At 40.4% G+C, this 17807-nt stretch overlaps 1 protein-coding gene across 7 annotated transcripts in view; it reads right to left on the minus strand.

Annotated features, from left to right (window-relative positions):
• Positions 1-355: 355 nt before the first annotated feature.
• The window catches only part of ttc7a (tetratricopeptide repeat domain 7A), a 143438-nt gene continuing 125986 nt past the window's right edge, over positions 356-17807 (minus strand). For 3 of the 7 annotated variants that reach the window (XM_061910935.1, XM_061910934.1, XM_061910932.1), the window contains one exon: positions 363-2827. In XM_061910935.1, the coding sequence (XP_061766919.1) occupies positions 2609-2827 (219 nt within the window). In that variant the 3' untranslated portion in view covers positions 363-2608. Of the gene's footprint in view, positions 2828-17807 lie in introns of all 7 variants that reach the window. The other 4 variants (XM_061910936.1, XM_061910933.1, XM_061910939.1 and 1 more) reach the window with 3 other exon arrangements.

A 17807-nucleotide genomic window follows, 5' to 3' on the forward strand; every position in this document is an offset into this window, starting at 1 on the left:
GTGTTGGCCCTGTGATGAGGTGGCGACTTGTCCGCCCGTGTGCAGCTGAGATAGGCCCCAGCACCCCCCCGCCACTCTGAAAGGGACAAGCGGTAGGAAATGGATGGATGGATGTCCAGAACCAAATCACAGCATTAAAAGAGTGATGACTGTATTTATTACTGTAACGCCAATGTGAGAGTGACACATTACAGTAGTAATAAGATGATGGGATATGACTGGGACCGGTTCATGGAGCTCACGTTTACAAATGTGTGTGTGTGTGTTGACAGTGACATTGAGTAGAGAGTCTCATCTGCCTGTTGTCATTCAGAGCGGGATGCATCCTCCATTACTCTGTCTCCTTTTACAAGGGCTGTCAAGACCCCAGTGTGTGTGTGTGTGTGTGTGTGTCCTGTACACAATATGTGTCACTGTGTGTGTCTGCATATCCATGACCGTGCACATGCACACACATCATGTACTGTTTCCCCACAAGGATTAGAGCGTTCATTTCCCAAAGCGCCATGTGGGTGTCACGCCGTGCTAATGAGAGGAAGGCGGGAACAAGGGAGAGCTGGCGAGCAATGAAGGAAAGGCTAAAAATAGATTTTTTTTTTTTTCCGGACGGCATCTAAAGACATGACGGTGATTGATAATGACTGTGCCAATCTTGTTAGATGAGGGCTTTTACACCTGAGGCCTTGAGTGGCTAGCATGTCAGGAGGTTAAGGGTTCGAATCCTCTTTCTATGGAGTTTGTGTTGTGTTGCTTTTTCACACATTCCAAAAACAGCTAATTGGGGACTATATTGTCCAAAAGTGTGACTGTGATTGGTTAATGAGGATAGCACACAATGGGTGGATGGCACAGATGGATAATATTCAAATCAAAGATGAGTACAGGGAAAATATGGTTGTAGAAATTAGATTCCATGCACTCCCATGCACATGCTGTGCACATGTGAGTGTGCTGGTAAGAAGACCAAATATCTCCCCAGTTACTCAAACAAGGGCTGGCTGCTAGGCAACCAAGCCACATCACATCAGGCAAGCCTGGGGAGGGAGGGAGCGAGAGGGAGAGAGAGGGAGAGATGTGGGGGGCGTTCAGAGGCAGGAAAGTGTGATGGCAGTGTTACATAAGCCAGTAGGCAAGTCCCAGTGCACGCATGAATGTGCTGAGACACCGGGAAGGGAAGTGATGCCCATTAGTCACAAGTGACCAGGCAGGTGAAGATGCAGCATCCGGCAGTGATTTTAAAAGCTGTTATTATTCAAAATGGGCAGGACTGAGATCAGGTGAGACCAAAAAAGACCAACAAAAACCCAAACATGCTATATATACAGAAGATATATTAATGCACAATACAAATTAACTGTAACATATCTTTTTATTGTGTCCTGCACATTGTTATAATTGTCTATCTAATGAATTTAATTTTTTTTTTTTTTAAAAACACTGGAGAAATAACATTTGTTGACTTTCCCAGCTTCCTAAAATTATACAATTAAATATATTCATTTAAATCCATCATAAACAGGGGCCTCCCCTGACCAAATGTACGCTTTTTAAATCCAACTTAAATTGAATTTAATGCAGATTGTGTACTTTGACCAGGGGTGTCAAACTTGTTTTCATAGAGGGCCGCCTTCCCATGGCCAAGAGTGTGGGTAAAAATGTTGCTCACACGAAATATTCACACCTTAGACACGTTCACTTGGAGATCTTACCAGATATTTAAAAAATAATGTTACTTTTAAAGGGAAATAAATCTAATCCATTTTGCTTTCAAAGCGGTACACTGACTACTCTAAATTTAAGCTTTATAATTTTTTTAAATCTACAAATTTGTTTGCCATCACTGATGGGAAACAACATGGAAAAACGGCTTCATTCTTTGGACCCAATCACCCTGATAAATATGTTGAAAATACATCAGTCCAAAAACTAAATAGAAATAAAGCTGGGGTGTCATTACTATGAATATACAGTATATCTATAATATGTATGCACAAATGAAGTAAGGAACAGTAAGTTCCACATGTAACTGTAATATGTTGTTTATGGTAAACAATAAATCATTAAAGTGCCAGTTTTATTGAACCAATTACATTTAAACAATACTAATGATAAATGAACCTTCAATTAGCATTCCTACTTCTAATAAAATATTCTCCTGGCATCTTCAGGGGATACATGTTTTCCTCATTTTGCTGCACAATTATATTATAATAAGTACACTGCACCTTCTGCTAAAAGTCCAATAAAATCTTGCTCACTTCCCAGTCGGTTTTATGGCGTTTCTGGGGGTCTCCCTTTAAGACTTTTTGCTATAAAAAAAACTAAAATGTCCTTAAAGAGATGGTCTTCTGTCCTCTTGAACATGTGAACATGCTAAATAAAGGTTATCCACCTCTTGTAACTTAACAAAGACCGAGATTTAGCTTAGTTTTTGGATTTATCGCCTTGTAAAAAATAAAGCGTCAATGTTTTGGTATCACGTCAAATGCTCCTTAAAATAATCAAACAAAATGAAACTTTATACAAGTCATCAAATGAGAAAACTGTGTGCTAACAGGAAGTGTGCCCAAAATCAAGTTAGTTGAGAGAAAGTTGCACCTCAGGTCTCTCAGAGCTCTCTAGGGATGATGGTGAAAGGGCGAATGGGGCAGGAAGCTTCCAGCTCCAAAGCGGTCAGGAAGCAGTCAGGAGCCTGACTGGAGCCGCGAGACTGTAGCGCCTCTCCAAGTCCACTCCACGCTTCGTGTGACGTGCTGTGGATCTGAACTGCATCACGCAGGACCTTCTCGCCAAGGTGCACACGCCCGATTTTCACCAGCAGCCGACCCTGCATGAAAGATAACATATAACATTAGACCGCCACGGACAAATTTGGTAAGACCGGTTACAGATTGTCAGTTTATGCACGTTTCTGCGGACACTTTCCTTTGTTTCCTGTTTTGCTTATATTACAATCGCCACTTTCTACAAGTGCAGAAGTCATTGCTGATTTATTTGAAGTCTAAAGGCTTCTTATGATACTGTTTGATGTTTTATTGATGTTCTGATATCATTATAGTCAAAATGACAGCTGTGTTTTTTAAGTAAATAGCACCGGACTGCTAAACAAATGAACTGTTACGGCTAACCTGCACATGCTAATTTTGGACTACAATTCAACTGATTTATGTTGTGCAAGTACTGTATGTTTGTTACCATTGTTTGTAATAATATTCACTTTCCTTATACAAAATGCCAACATTGACTTTATTTCACTCAATGACAAAAGAATACGATCTTGTACCCTCGTATAAATAAATAAATATTTGTATCCTTATTTCAATATTTTTCTATTTTGTTTCCATTTAAACACCCATTATTTACTTTTTACTTTTTAAATTGATCTCAGCTCTGTACACTGCTCCTGGAATTTTAATTTTCCTGAAGGAACTCTCCTGAAAGAATCGATAAAGTACTATCTATCTATCTATAAACACAATGTGATTGCTTAGCACCACAAACACAAGGGGGGCCACATAATAATGGCCTTGTGAAGATTTTAATATTTTTTTCTATAATTTCAATCTGTTAGTTCCAAAACACGTCAACTAAGTTAAGATAAAATCCACTTTGTTGTCAAAGTTCAATGATAAGATTGTTTGAATCAATTTAGGAATGTGTAACACAACCTCCACTCCCTTGCAAAAATGCAAAATGGTTCATTCCTTCTGGTAGCAGCACTGTTCATTCACACGTCTTCAAAGCTCACATTAATGCACTCACACACAGCACCAACATTTAGGAACCAGGATGGAATTAATCTATTTGTGGCAGCACTCAAGGAACCTGATTAAAGTTTGAAAACAAAAGCCTGACTAGTTTTTAAAGGGTAACTGCATTGTGTTTAGAATGTTGCCTGTTGTTCACAACCATGAGAGACAAGAAAAACATATGTCTTTTTCTTTAATGCATTCTAATTAAGGTGTGGTTCAATGACGAGCGCTGGCACAGCCCGAAGAGGCATCGTGGGCGCCCCCTCCAATGGGCTCACCACCCATAGGAGGGGCCATAGAAGTCGGGTGCTTTGTGAGTTGTGCAGCAGCCTAAGGCGGAGTCCTTGGAGGTCCGATCCTCGGCTGCAGAAGCGAGCTCTTGGGACGTGGAACATCAACTCGCTGGGGGGGAAAGAGCCTGAGCTGGTGCGCGAAATGGAGAAATTCTGGCTGGATCTGGTTGGTCTCACCTCGACGCACAGCAAATTCTCTGGAATCAGTCTTCCCAAGAGTGCCTTCACTGATGGCAATGCAGCAGTGAAAGGCGCTCTTGAGAAGACTGGGCTGAAGTGGCAATTCTTGTTGCCCCGCGGCTCAGAGCCTGTACGTTGGAGTTTCCCTCCTCCTCCGAGTAGGGGGACGGGTCCTGACAGCAGTTCAGAGCACCCGCCCTTTTTGGAGTCCTTAGAGCAGGGGTAGGCAACCTATGGCTCTAGAGCCAGATGTGGCTCTTTTGATGACTGCACCTGGCTCTCATATAAATCTTAGCTGACATTGCTTAACACGATAAGTAATGAATAATTCCGCTGGTAATCACAGTGTCAAAAATAATGTTCAAAATATAAAACATTCTCATGCATTTTCATCCATCCATCCAGGTTCTACCGCACTTGTTCAAAAAGTCGCATTAATGGTAAGAAGTATTTCATTTATTGTTTTTTAGCCTCAGAGTAACACTTATTAAAAAGAATAGGAGACTTATACTCTAAAACTAAATAAATGATAAATGGGTTGTACTTGTATAGCGCTTTTCCACCTTCAAGGTACTGAAAGCGCTTTGACACTACTTCCACATTTACCCATTCACACACACATTCACACACTGATGGAGGGAGCTGCCATGCAAGGCGCTAACCAGCACCCATCAGGAGCAAGGGTGAAGTGTCTTGCTCAGGGCACAACCCCACTAGGTGGGGATTGAACCAGGGACCCCTCGGGTTGCGCACGGCCACTCCCCCACTGCGTCACGCCGTAAATGGGATATTAGGTGCAATATTTTACATTATTATCAGGAGCATGGATGTCAATTATGAAAAAGGAGGCGACCAAACGAATTGGGACTGAGAAGAAATTTGAGTTGAAGATGATAAGACTGCTTGTTTCTGGCATTAGAGAGAAACTACAACTAGTTTTCGTTGGTTTTGCTTTGATTGCTGCAAGCCATCTGTCTTCAGTTTTACCTCAGCTGATCTCATCGACCTTGATGGTGCAGGTTTGCTTCTGGTTAAGAGTGGAGTTCCTTGCAGTCTTTCATCCCTCTTTCACGTTGCATTTGAAAAAGGCCTTGAAAATCCCCCCATTATTATTAAATATATTGTTAGTCATTCCTTATTAAATAATTGCAAAACGTGTGCTTGAAGCTACTTTGTTTTTATTAACACCGATTCAAATCACATCAGCTTTGACTAAATGGACTCAGGGTCAGGGATTTAAATTCTGAAGTACTTTACAGTATTATATTCATATATTGGTGCTAGCAGACGAATCAAATTGTTAATCACTTTAATCTCAGGGTTGCTGTGGATTAATTGTGTTTAATCATGATAAAATATTTTTTTTAATTCTATATTAAGTTTCATTTTGCATGAGCGACGAGACTCAAGAAAGAAGGGAATACATACAGTACGTGTACTTTTTTTCTGTTAATGAAACACCCTAACCGGAAGGCGATATGTTATTTTTTAAACAACTACTTTGATGTGGATCTGGTTTGTGCTATTATTGTGTATTTGTGCTACTGTGAAAAGAAAACGTACTTCAGGTCAGACAACTGTTACGTCAAACTAACCCAAAACTCCATGAGCGACATACAAACTCCATGAGCAACATAAAATGTCCATGAGCAACCTACAAACTCCATGAGCGACATACAAACATCATGAGCGACATACAAATACCATGGGCAACATACAAACTCCATGGGCGACATACAAACTACATGGGCGACATGAAAAGTTCATCAGCGACATACAAACTCCATGGGCGAAATACAAACATCATGGGTGACATACAAACTCCATCAGCGACATACAAACTCCATCAGCGACATACAAACTCCATGAGCGACATACAAACACCATGAGCGACATCCAAACTCCATGAGCGACATACAAACACCAAGGGCAACATACAAACTCCATGAACGACATACAAACACCATGGGCGACATAAAAACTACATGGGTGACATGCAAACTTCATGAGCTACATACAAACTCCATGGGCGACATACAAACATCATGGGCGACAAAACTACATGGGCAACATACAAACTCCATCAGCGACATACAATGTCCATGAGCGACATACAAACTCCATCAGCGACATACAAACTCCATGGGTGACATACAAACCCCATGAGCGACATACAAACTCCATGAGCGACATACAAACATCATGAGCGACATACAAACTCCATGAGCGACATAAAAACTCCATGAGCGACATACAAACTCCATGAGCGACATACAAACTCCATGAGCGACATACAATGTCCATGAGCAATCTACAAACTCCATGAGCGACATACAAACATCATGAGCGACATACAAACTTCATCGGCAACATACAAACTCCATGGGCGACATACAAACTACATGGGCGACATGCAAACTTCATCAGCGACATACAAACTCCACGGGTGACATACAAACCCCATGAGCGACATACAAACTCCATTAGCGACATACAAACATCATGAGCGACATACAAACTCCATGAGCGACATACAAACTCCATGAGCGACATAAAAACTCCATGAGCGACATACAATGTCCATGAGCAACCTACAAACTCCATGGGCGACATACAAACATCATGAGCGACATACAAACTTCATCGGCAACATACAAACTCCAATGGCGACATAAAAACTACATGGGCGACATGCAAACTTCATCAGCGACATACAAACTCCATGGGCGACATACAAACATCATGGGCGACAAAACTACATGGGCGACATACAAACTCCATCAGCGACATATAAACTCCATGAGCGACATACAAACACCATGAGCGACATACAAACTCCATGGGCGACATACAAACTCCATGAGCGACATACAAACACCAAGGGCAACATACAAACTCCATGAGCGACATACAAACACCATGGGCAACATACAAACTCCATGGGCGACATAAAAACTACATGAGTGACATGCAAACTTCATGAGCAACATACAAACTCCATGGGCGACATAAAAACTACATGGGCGACATGCAAACTTCATGAACTACATACAAACTCCATGGGCGACATACAAACATCATGGGCGACAAAACTACATGGGCAACATACAAACTCCATCAGCGACATACAATGTCCATGAGCGACATACAAACTCCATGGGTGACATACAAACCCCATGAGCGACATACAAACTCCATGAGCGACATACAAACATCATGAGCGACATACAAACTCCATGAGCGACATAAAAACTCCATGAGCGACATACAAACTCCATGAGCGACATACAAACTCCATGAGCGACATACAATGTCCATGAGCAATCTACAAACTCCATGAGCGACATACAAACATCATGAGCGACATACAAACTTCATCGGCAACATACAAACTCCATGGGCGACATACAAACTACATGGGCGACATGCAAACTTCATCAGCGACATACAAACTCCACGGGTGACATACAAACCCCATGAGCGACATACAAACTCCATTAGCGACATACAAACATCATGAGCGACATACAAACTCCATGAGCGACATACAAACTCCATGAGCGACATAAAAACTCCATGAGCGACATACAATGTCCATGAGCAACCTACAAACTCCATGGGCGACATACAAACATCATGAGCGACATACAAACTTCATCGGCAACATACAAACTCCAATGGCGACATAAAAACTACATGGGCGACATGCAAACTTCATCAGCGACATACAAACTCCATGGGCGACATACAAACATCATGGGCGACAAAACTACATGGGCGACATACAAACTCCATCAGCGACATATAAACTCCATGAGCGACATACAAACACCATGAGCGACATACAAACTCCATGGGCGACATACAAACTCCATGAGCGACATACAAACACCAAGGGCAACATACAAACTCCATGAGCGACATACAAACACCATGGGCAACATACAAACTCCATGGGCGACATAAAAACTACATGAGTGACATGCAAACTTCATGAGCAACATACAAACTCCATGGGCGACATAAAAACTACATGGGCGACATGCAAACTTCATGAACTACATACAAACTCCATGGGCGACATACAAACATCATGGGCGACAAAATTACATGGGCAACATACAAACTCCATCAGCGACATACAATGTCCATGAGCGACATACAAACTCCATGGGTGACATACAAACCCCATGAGCGACATACAAACTCCATGAGCGACAAACAAACTCCATGAGCGACATACAAACTCCATGAGCGACATAAAAACTCCATGAGCGACATACAAACTCCATGAGCGACATACAATGTCCATGAGCAACCTACAAACTCCATGAGCGACATACAAACATCATGAGCGACATACAAACTCCATCGGCAACATACAAACTCCATGGGCGACATACAAACTTCATCGGCAACATACAAACTACATGGGCGACATGCAAACTTCATGAACTACATACAAACTACATGGGCAACATACAACCTCCATGAGCGACATACAAACTCCATGAGCGACATACAAACTCCATGAGCGACATACAAACTCCATGGGCGACATACAAACTCCATGGGCGACATACAAACTCCATGAGCGACATACAAACTCCATGAGCGACATACAAACTCCATGAGCGACATACAAACTCCATGAGCGACATACAAACTCCATGAGCGACATACAAACTCCATGAGCGACATACAAACTCCATGAGCGACATACAAACTCCATGAGCGACATACAAACTCCATGAGCGACATACAAACTCCATGAGCGACATACAAACTCCATGAGCGACATACAAACTCCATGAGCGACATACAAACTCCATGAGCGACATACAAACTCCATGAGCGACATACAAACTCCATGAGCGACATACAAACTCCATGAGCGACATACAAACTCCATGAGCGACATACAAACTCCATGAGCGACATACAAACTCCATGAGCGACACACAAACCCCATGAGCGACATACAAACCCCATGAGCGACATACAAACTCCATGAGCGACATACAAACTCCATGAGCGACATACAAACTCCATGAACGACATACAAACTCCATGAGCGACATACAAACTCCATGAGCGACATACAAACTCCATGAACGACATACAAACTCCATGAGCGACATACAAACTCCATGGGCGACATACAAACTCCATGAGCGACATACAAACTCCATGAGCGACATACAAACTCCATGAGCGACATACAAACTCCATGAGCGACATACAAACTCCATGAGCAACAAAGGCACCAGCAAGTTCCCGATTGCTCTGGTGTTTGTTTAATTTTTCTCTCTGGATCTCTTCTACTGCTCCCTCTCTGCTTATCAGAGGTCTTACTCAATAGAATATATTTCCCCGGTTGCTAGGCAATCCCATGAAATGGCAAGAAGCGTTATAAATAATGTATTCGCATGAACCAATCAGCTGACAACCACCCCCGAACACTGGGAGATGAGAAGAGGGAGAGAAAGATGGGAGTGTTTGATAATTGGGACACAATTAATTCAATGAGCACAAGTCCCTGTCCTTGAGAATTTGCATGTGGAAGAAGAACATACAGTATGCAAGTTGGATTTTTAAAATTCCAATTTATAATTGAACCACACTTTCAATACAGCAGCTCAAAGCGGAATATTCAAAAATGCTAAGGTTTTAGTCTTTCTATGAAAAATATCTGTGTGCAAAATTATTGGCCAAATATTTGTGCCCACAATTACTATACTATTGGGAAAACAAAATCACATTTTCACATGTTTATGTTCATCTGAAAGTGACAAAAATAAACACTTCAAAAATTGATTATTTGGAAGAAAACAGTTGGTTCCGCAGTATGTTAACTTCAACAGTGCTACATCCCTCTGAAATGTTTGGCTTTTTAGATTCAGTTAATGAGGCACTTTGAAAAATGGACCACATGATTACAATTTTCTCAGGGGTCCCACAAGGATGAGAGGGAAAAGATTCATATTTATTTGTGTTCAAGCACATAACTATGGTGTATTTTCAATGATAATTGAATGATATGCATAATCTTCCCAAAAGGGGGTCCTGCCTATTTAAGCTAGAACTGGTCAATTCAAGGAATTTTGGGGGGCAATTTTGCCTCAGGAAAATAAATTCCCTTATAGGTCTGCACACCTGATGTGGGATGTTAAACTACGGAAATATCCCAAGATATGCACTTGCCTGAAAATAGTGCTTTAATGTACGTACTGTACATATTAGGGATGTGAGTCTTCCAACAACTTACAGTTCAGTTTGATTCTGAATTGATTCAACACGATTCTCAAAATGTGTTATTTGTTATATAAAATGAAAACAATTTTCAAAACAGATTACAGGTATGAAAAGCTCCTCTTGGGTGCTGACATATGATGTACACATGCAGCAAGCAAGTGTAAATGAATCAAATTTTTACTTATATAACATTAAATCACGAGAATTAAACTCAAATCAAACTCAGGCCTTCTTTTTAAAAACTGATTCTCGAAATGTATGAATGCACTCAGATTTGTTATAAAACAGGAATCAGGATTCGGGTATAAATGTATTTGTTTTCTAGCACCCTTGTGTATAGTAGGGATGCATACCAAAACTTCAAATTACAATACAACTACAATGATGACACTAGTGCCAAAGTAAACGGTAGTAACTACACAGAAACACATTACAATTGCTATTTGTGCCTCATTTGAAGTGAAGAAGATGAATATGAAGAGACAAGGCCGCGGAGCTGGCGTTGAGCGCCAGGATGGACAAGCTTCACAGTGTCTTGGCTGAAACAGAGCTTTATTTTTTTTTCTCCCCCCTCCCTAGCGTTTACCCGTTTCTCACCTTTTTTGTAAGGGGCGCCGGAAGTTGGCAGACCTGTGAGCAATCCTGTTCTGTCTCCCTGTAATGTTTGTCTTATCTATAATGGGATTGTCCTGAAAATCTTAATTTCCCCTCGGGGACTATTAAAGTATTTCTTTGATTCTGATTTCACCGCGTCATTAATAGTAACTATTGTGGCACTCAAATTAGTAACATTGTGTGTAGTAATCAAGTAATATATGTTTTCCTATATTACTTGATACAAATGTTTTTTCTACACATAAAACACTTCCTTGTAGTCTACATAACATTCAATGGTGGTTCTTTGGTCTATATTTTTAATAGATTTAGTTTTACAAAACCTTCTTCAAGGCACTTTCTGACCGTCTCTTAAGGATGCGCCGTTTTGTGGATGGTATTATTTACGTGCCTCCACTTCAACTGTGTCTTCTCCGCATCAAAGATGTTGTAGTTTTTAGCGCTTCCAAGCAAGTCTACTGAGAGATACAAGTTAGAACTGTACACTACTTTGTATTAAAAATGGAAACAGCGGAGGATGCATGTGCATGTGCATGTGTGAGCCAGTCTGCCCCACAAAGAGCATAGAGAAAAGAAGGAGCTTTTTGACTACATTATCAGACTCGCGCAAAGCTCTTTTTGTAAATCTCTACCATATACGGAAAGATCCCCTGACAACACAAATGGGAAAAATGTCACAGTTGGGCAAATTCCACACAGCTCGTTTGGAGGAAGTATGAAGTAAGGAAAGATTCCATCCATTTCCTACCACTTGTCCCTCTTGTTTTATAAATATCTCCACAATGCCTCCATTGTGTGATTTAAGTTTTTGGGACTTATGCAGATCCCAAACACGCAAAAACAGGTACCAATAATTTAAAACAATGTTTTGCACATTAGGTCCCCTTTAAGAACTGGTTTAGCACCAGTATGGAAAAATATGTAAATGATCCCCAACCCTGTTACTGTATATACTGTACAGAGGGAGATGAACTGTGGAGGATGTTGGAAGTGGGTCACATTCATTTCATAGCACTACACGTCAAAGTGCTGGGCTGTGTTTCATGATGAGCTACAGTACACCGTCACGACATACAAACTCGTGCCACATTCCACACACGTCAACTAAACCAAAACATAGACGCATCATTGCATAAAGGCTGACATAGCGTGCAATCAACAATTTAGTCTGTGGGCTTCTAGCAAAGGACTACAACACTAATCATTAACAGCCCAAAACCATATACAGGCTTTCTTTACATCCCCACCCTCATTCTCATTGATCCAAAAATACCAGCAGCTGATCAGAGCTGCGAGTCGGATCACTGCACAAACACACCTACAAGCTTGTGGACATGGCTGGTGCTAACATATACAGTAGCAATACAGAACATACTGTAGAGGTGTGCTGTAAACACAACACCACAGTGGCTGACACATTTATTTCTGTCAAATTTTCGACACACACATTTTCTCTTCTCACATCTACCACCGCTTCCGTGGAGAGATTTATAGCCACCTGACTTACAAAGGTTTGAATTCAGCTTTGCTTGTAAATCAATACAGAAACAATGTTGGAAAAAGAATTGACATATTGTACAATAATTATACACTTGCTGTTGCAAAATGGAAGACAAATAAATACCGGTACTTTTTTCACAATTAAAAAAAAAAAAAAAAAAATATATATATATATATATATATATTTGTGTTTTTTATGCTCTTCCTCTGATCTGGCTCTCACCAGATCCTTGTAGTTTGCTGAGCTCCACACAAGGATCTGGGCTCGAGGGCAATGCAAACTCCTTCAAGATAGCAAAAACTAATGAACCAATCAAGATCGCCGGGCGGGATTTCATAGTTGTGACGTGGTGCCGAAGCGACTGTTTGATTCAAACAACAATGGCGGCACGCAGCGAGGAGACGTGTGCTGACATCGATTCTGCTATTGCAACTGTTTTGTCAAATCTATCGAATATTAATTCTTTAAAAGATGAACAGAGAACTTTTCGCTCTGTTATCCAATATGTCGGCTGTTCTGTTTTGGATTTCCCAGCGTCGCTCTCATCAGCGTCACAGGTTGATTTTGATGTGAGTGGTTGAAGTAGCACGTCATTCAAGATAACGGACAAGTGGTTTATCCAATCACATACAATAATTTTTTTACAAGGCCCCGCCTTCTGAAATACAAGTCCCAGATCCATGTGTGGAGCTCAGCGAACCACAAGGATCTGGCGAGAGTCAGGGTACTCTTTCTCTGGAGTGCTGGAAGACTTGAAAAGGTGTAGCATATTGAAAAAATTAAGAAAGTAGTATTAAACCATCTATGTCAATCAATTTCCATAACAGGAGTACTTCAACTTATGTGCTTAATTAGTTCTGTGATGGAGCTCTTAATTCAAAGCACTTGTATCTCAAATTAACGTCCTCCTTCTAAAATATCATCCATCTTCTACCGCTTTGTCCCTTTTGAGGTAGCGGGGGGTGCTGGAGCCTATCTCGGGCGGAAGGCAGAGTATACCCTTGACAATAATTTTAAAACACCAAAAAACAACAACACAGTTTTAGCATGTATTGTGCCTTTAAAAACAAAACAATAGAATGTACTACTAAAAATTACAATAGCTTTATGAAGGAATGTATTGATCAGTATTTACCTTGGAGAGTACAGTATGTCCCGTCCGCAAAACACACCATCAGCAGTTTTTCCATATTCTAATGGATGCATTTCCTGCTGTTTAGTTATTATCTTAACGTTCTTGGCTGGCATTTGGACTTTTATTCTGCTTCAGTATGGTGTAGACTGGAAGTGGTACGATGGAATTGCTTCGCCATATTGGCGACACGCTTGGTAAAGTTGTTGGTAAATTTATTTATTTAATCAATGGATATTATCCGCTTGTTCTTATTATTACTGCCCTTTCACTGTCACTGTCTTCGCCCCATTGGTTGAAAAACAAAGTTACATTGCTTACTAGCCTTTAAGCTAATGCTAGTGAGTCAGACCAGATGTTTCAGTCAAATCTTCCGAGGTTCACTGTGACATTTACTACACCAACTAATGACGGGAATGCATGTAACTCAATTTTTTATTTTCAACTTAAACATAATTAGCAGAGAGACAACTTTTGTCTCCAAATACTCCTAAGTTGGGGCACTCTTATGTTGAAGTACCACTTAAAACATGTAGAAAGTCAAATGTTAGCATTTTTAGTTGGAGTGCAGCGATAAATGCTATATGTATTGAACTGTTCGATACAGTGGTTTTGGTTCGGTATTGATGTGTAATTTTATGTCTATTTGATCAGCTTTTGACAATGAGAATATATGCTTGTCTACTACACTTTAGTGTGCATTGTTGAGCGCATGCACCCCCACCATTCAGACCAAGCTGCAAACTGAAGCTACAATACCTGCAAAGCTATTTTGTTGCAACACTGCTAATACCTTAAGGGACAATATAGTGTCCAGATGGTCGGAATTTCACGAACAAGTTCTCTTTATGTATTGGTTGCTCCTGAAAATGAATCTGGTAGTCATTTCCCAAAATAGTAATCAGTAGACAACTAATTGTACTTTGAATGCTACCTTTCCGTCGCTATTTTCATTCCATTGACTTCCCTGCTCTTGAATAGACACACTGGCTCAGGGGTTCTGACCTTTTAAAGCTTGGGGCTCGACTAATCAAATGTTAACACGGAATTAGCAATCTTACTATTAATTTTAGTCATATTCAATAATTGTATCTTTCAGTTTACCAGGATAAACCTTGCTAAATGATATGAAACCATTATGTTGATCACAAAGATTATTATCAAGGCGTAGGTCAGGCTGATTGCAAAAAAAAAAAACTAATCAAATATACTACAAAAGAAAGGACTCAACAAACTGTTGAAAAAGACATACAATTAAGCAGTGGTAAAATAAATAATTTATAATAAATGAATAATAAATAATAAAGGCCTCACAATACGAAGGTCCTGAGAAGTCATGGGTTCAATCCAGGGCTCGGGATCTTTCTGTGTGGAGTTTGCATGTTCTCCCCGTGACTGCGTGGGTTCCCTCCAGGTACTCCGGCTTCCTCCCACTTCCAAAAACATGCACCTGGGGATAGGTTGATCGGCAACACTAAATTGGCCCTAGTGTGTGAATGTGAGTGTGAATGTTGTCCGTCTATCTGTGATGGCCCTGCAATGAGATAGCGACTTGTCCAGGGTGTACACCGCCTTTCGCCCGAATGCAGTTGAGATAGGCTCCAGCACCCCCCGCGACCCCAAAGGGAATAAGCGGTAGAAAATGGATGGATGGATGGATGAATATGTTTCTTAAATAAACTGAAAATACAGCTTTACCACTTTAGTCATGATTTTTGCGATTAAGAAACTTCTCTTATGACTTTAGCTACAAAATTGTTTTGTTTTTATGAGACAGAGTGGTGTATAAAGCGAATATGGCCAACCAAACAACAGGTTGGCCATATTCAAGGACATGTGTGGCTATCTCCAGATGCATGAAATTGCCTTTCGTTTAGACTTACGTCGAACTCCAGCTCACAAAATCTAAATAAAACATGCTTTTATCTTGTGAAACCGGGTACTGCGGCTTCCTCCCACACATGCACCTGGGGATAGGCTGAAGGGCAACAGTAAATTGGCCCCAGTGTGTGAATGTGAGTGTGAATGTTGTCTGTCTATCTGTGTTGGCCCTGCGATGAGGTGGTGACTTGTCCAGGGTGTACACCGTCTTCCGCCCAAATGCAGTTGAAATAGGCTCCAGCACCCCCCCGCGACCCTGAAAGGGACAGGCGGTAGGAAATGGATGGATGGATAATTTTGCGGCGTATTTGACGCACTCTGCTGCTACATTCCTGCATTGTTTCTTGACCAGCAGGCACGCTAACACGCAACCAACAGCGGGATAAACATAAACAAAAAAGACAGAACGACCAAAAAAGAAAACCTTATGGCCCTCACTGTGAGAAAATCTTAATTACCTTTGGACCAACAATCACAGAGAAATTTTATTTTTTGTTACATGCTAAGTAAATAAGTGTACTTATAAACTTCTATCCATTTATTCATTTTCTACCGATTGTCCCTCTCGGGGTGCTGGAACCTATCCCAGCAGCACTTGGGCAGAAGTCATCGCAGGGCCAACACAGATAGACAGACAACATTCACACTCACATTCACACACTAGGGCCAATTGTTCTTAACTGTTGTCAATCAACTACCCCTATTTCTGCACAATAACTCAGATATGGTAACACTGGCGAGCATTAGAACATATGGAGTGATTTTTTTGTCCAAAACATGTTTTGTTTTTTTCATTATTGACATATTTCTTGTCACTTTATGTTGTGTATTTTTTATGAGATTTCCAGTTAATTTTTTTTAATCAATTATTACACCCAAAATGTGGTTTTCTTTTACTCTTTCATTATCCGTCTTTGTCGTTGTGTTTGACTTTCTCTTCTGCTGTTACTGAATTGCATTATTTTAGTTTTACTGAGATTCAAAGATAGTCTGTCAAACCATGTTTTAAATATATGAAGTTTTTCTGTTATTATTTGCATTATCTTCTGTGTATACTCTACTTAACAAGACGCAGACTTTATGCCGTGTGTTTACCTGGCACAATACGCTATAATCGGTGGCTCTCCAGTGTTGACACTAAACATTTACTTCTCATACTTGTTTTCTTTCTAGGTTCCAGAGAAAGCGATGTAAAATATTTCCCCATTTCTCATGGGTGGACCAGCCCGATGTTGCACAAAAGGACATTTTTTACACGTCAAAAAACTAACGAAGAAGCGCCGCAAAAACAAAACATCAGCTCAAAGTTAGTAGTTGTCATGGCGCTGTGTAGTTACATGACAAATCATTGAGGAGATCACTTGTAACCGAGATGGCCAGACTCTCTTAAAAAGGACTCTGGTTTGAGAATGTCATCACTGTCACAAGTGGTTGAAAAGTGTATTGCAACGAAGTACGTTGCGGCCCATATGGACCACAGCCGAAAAACAGATCCTAACAGAAACCCACAAATCAGTAATTTAAATAATTTACAAGTTAAAAAGACAGGACAATACCTCTAATTTTTATCACAAAAATATCACAGTAAACACTGACGGCATTAGGTATTAAACCATACTGAACCGCACTACTAATTTCTAGTTCTGACACTAAATATCTGGTCAGAGCGCTAAATAAAATCCTACAAAGTCTAGCAGATAACACAAAAAAACAGCATCAATAATTATTTTGCTGTCAAAAATTCACTGACTTGAAACCTGACAAAGGCTTTGCATAGAGCTCTTACTAAAATGAGATTATTTCAGTCGGACTAGGGAGGGCCAAGCTATTTCACAACATGTTCTATGACGAGAGGATCACTGTCCCACATTTTTGAAAGCTCTTGCTATAAAAAGGATGAAAATATATATTAAATTACATAGAGTATTTTATATCCAAACATACAATATACAGAGTTAATTATGTTTGAAACATGACCCAATTCAATCAGTTAACCTTTCTAGTCAAGTTGCAAACCAAACCTTTTATGGTTGACATCTAAAAACAGAAAATAAAATGAGCCTAAGCTCCCACTTTATTCAAATCCTGCTTGCTTTATCATGAAAGCCACAGTAGGAACAGAGCATCTTTTTCTCATAGCTCTAATAACGCAGAGGTAAAAATATCTGGAGGATATTTAAGGCGAGTACAGTATGTAC

The sequence above is a fragment of the Nerophis ophidion genome, linkage group LG09, assembly GCF_033978795.1.
Source record: "Nerophis ophidion isolate RoL-2023_Sa linkage group LG09, RoL_Noph_v1.0, whole genome shotgun sequence".
Taxonomy (NCBI): domain Eukaryota; kingdom Metazoa; phylum Chordata; class Actinopteri; order Syngnathiformes; family Syngnathidae; genus Nerophis; species Nerophis ophidion.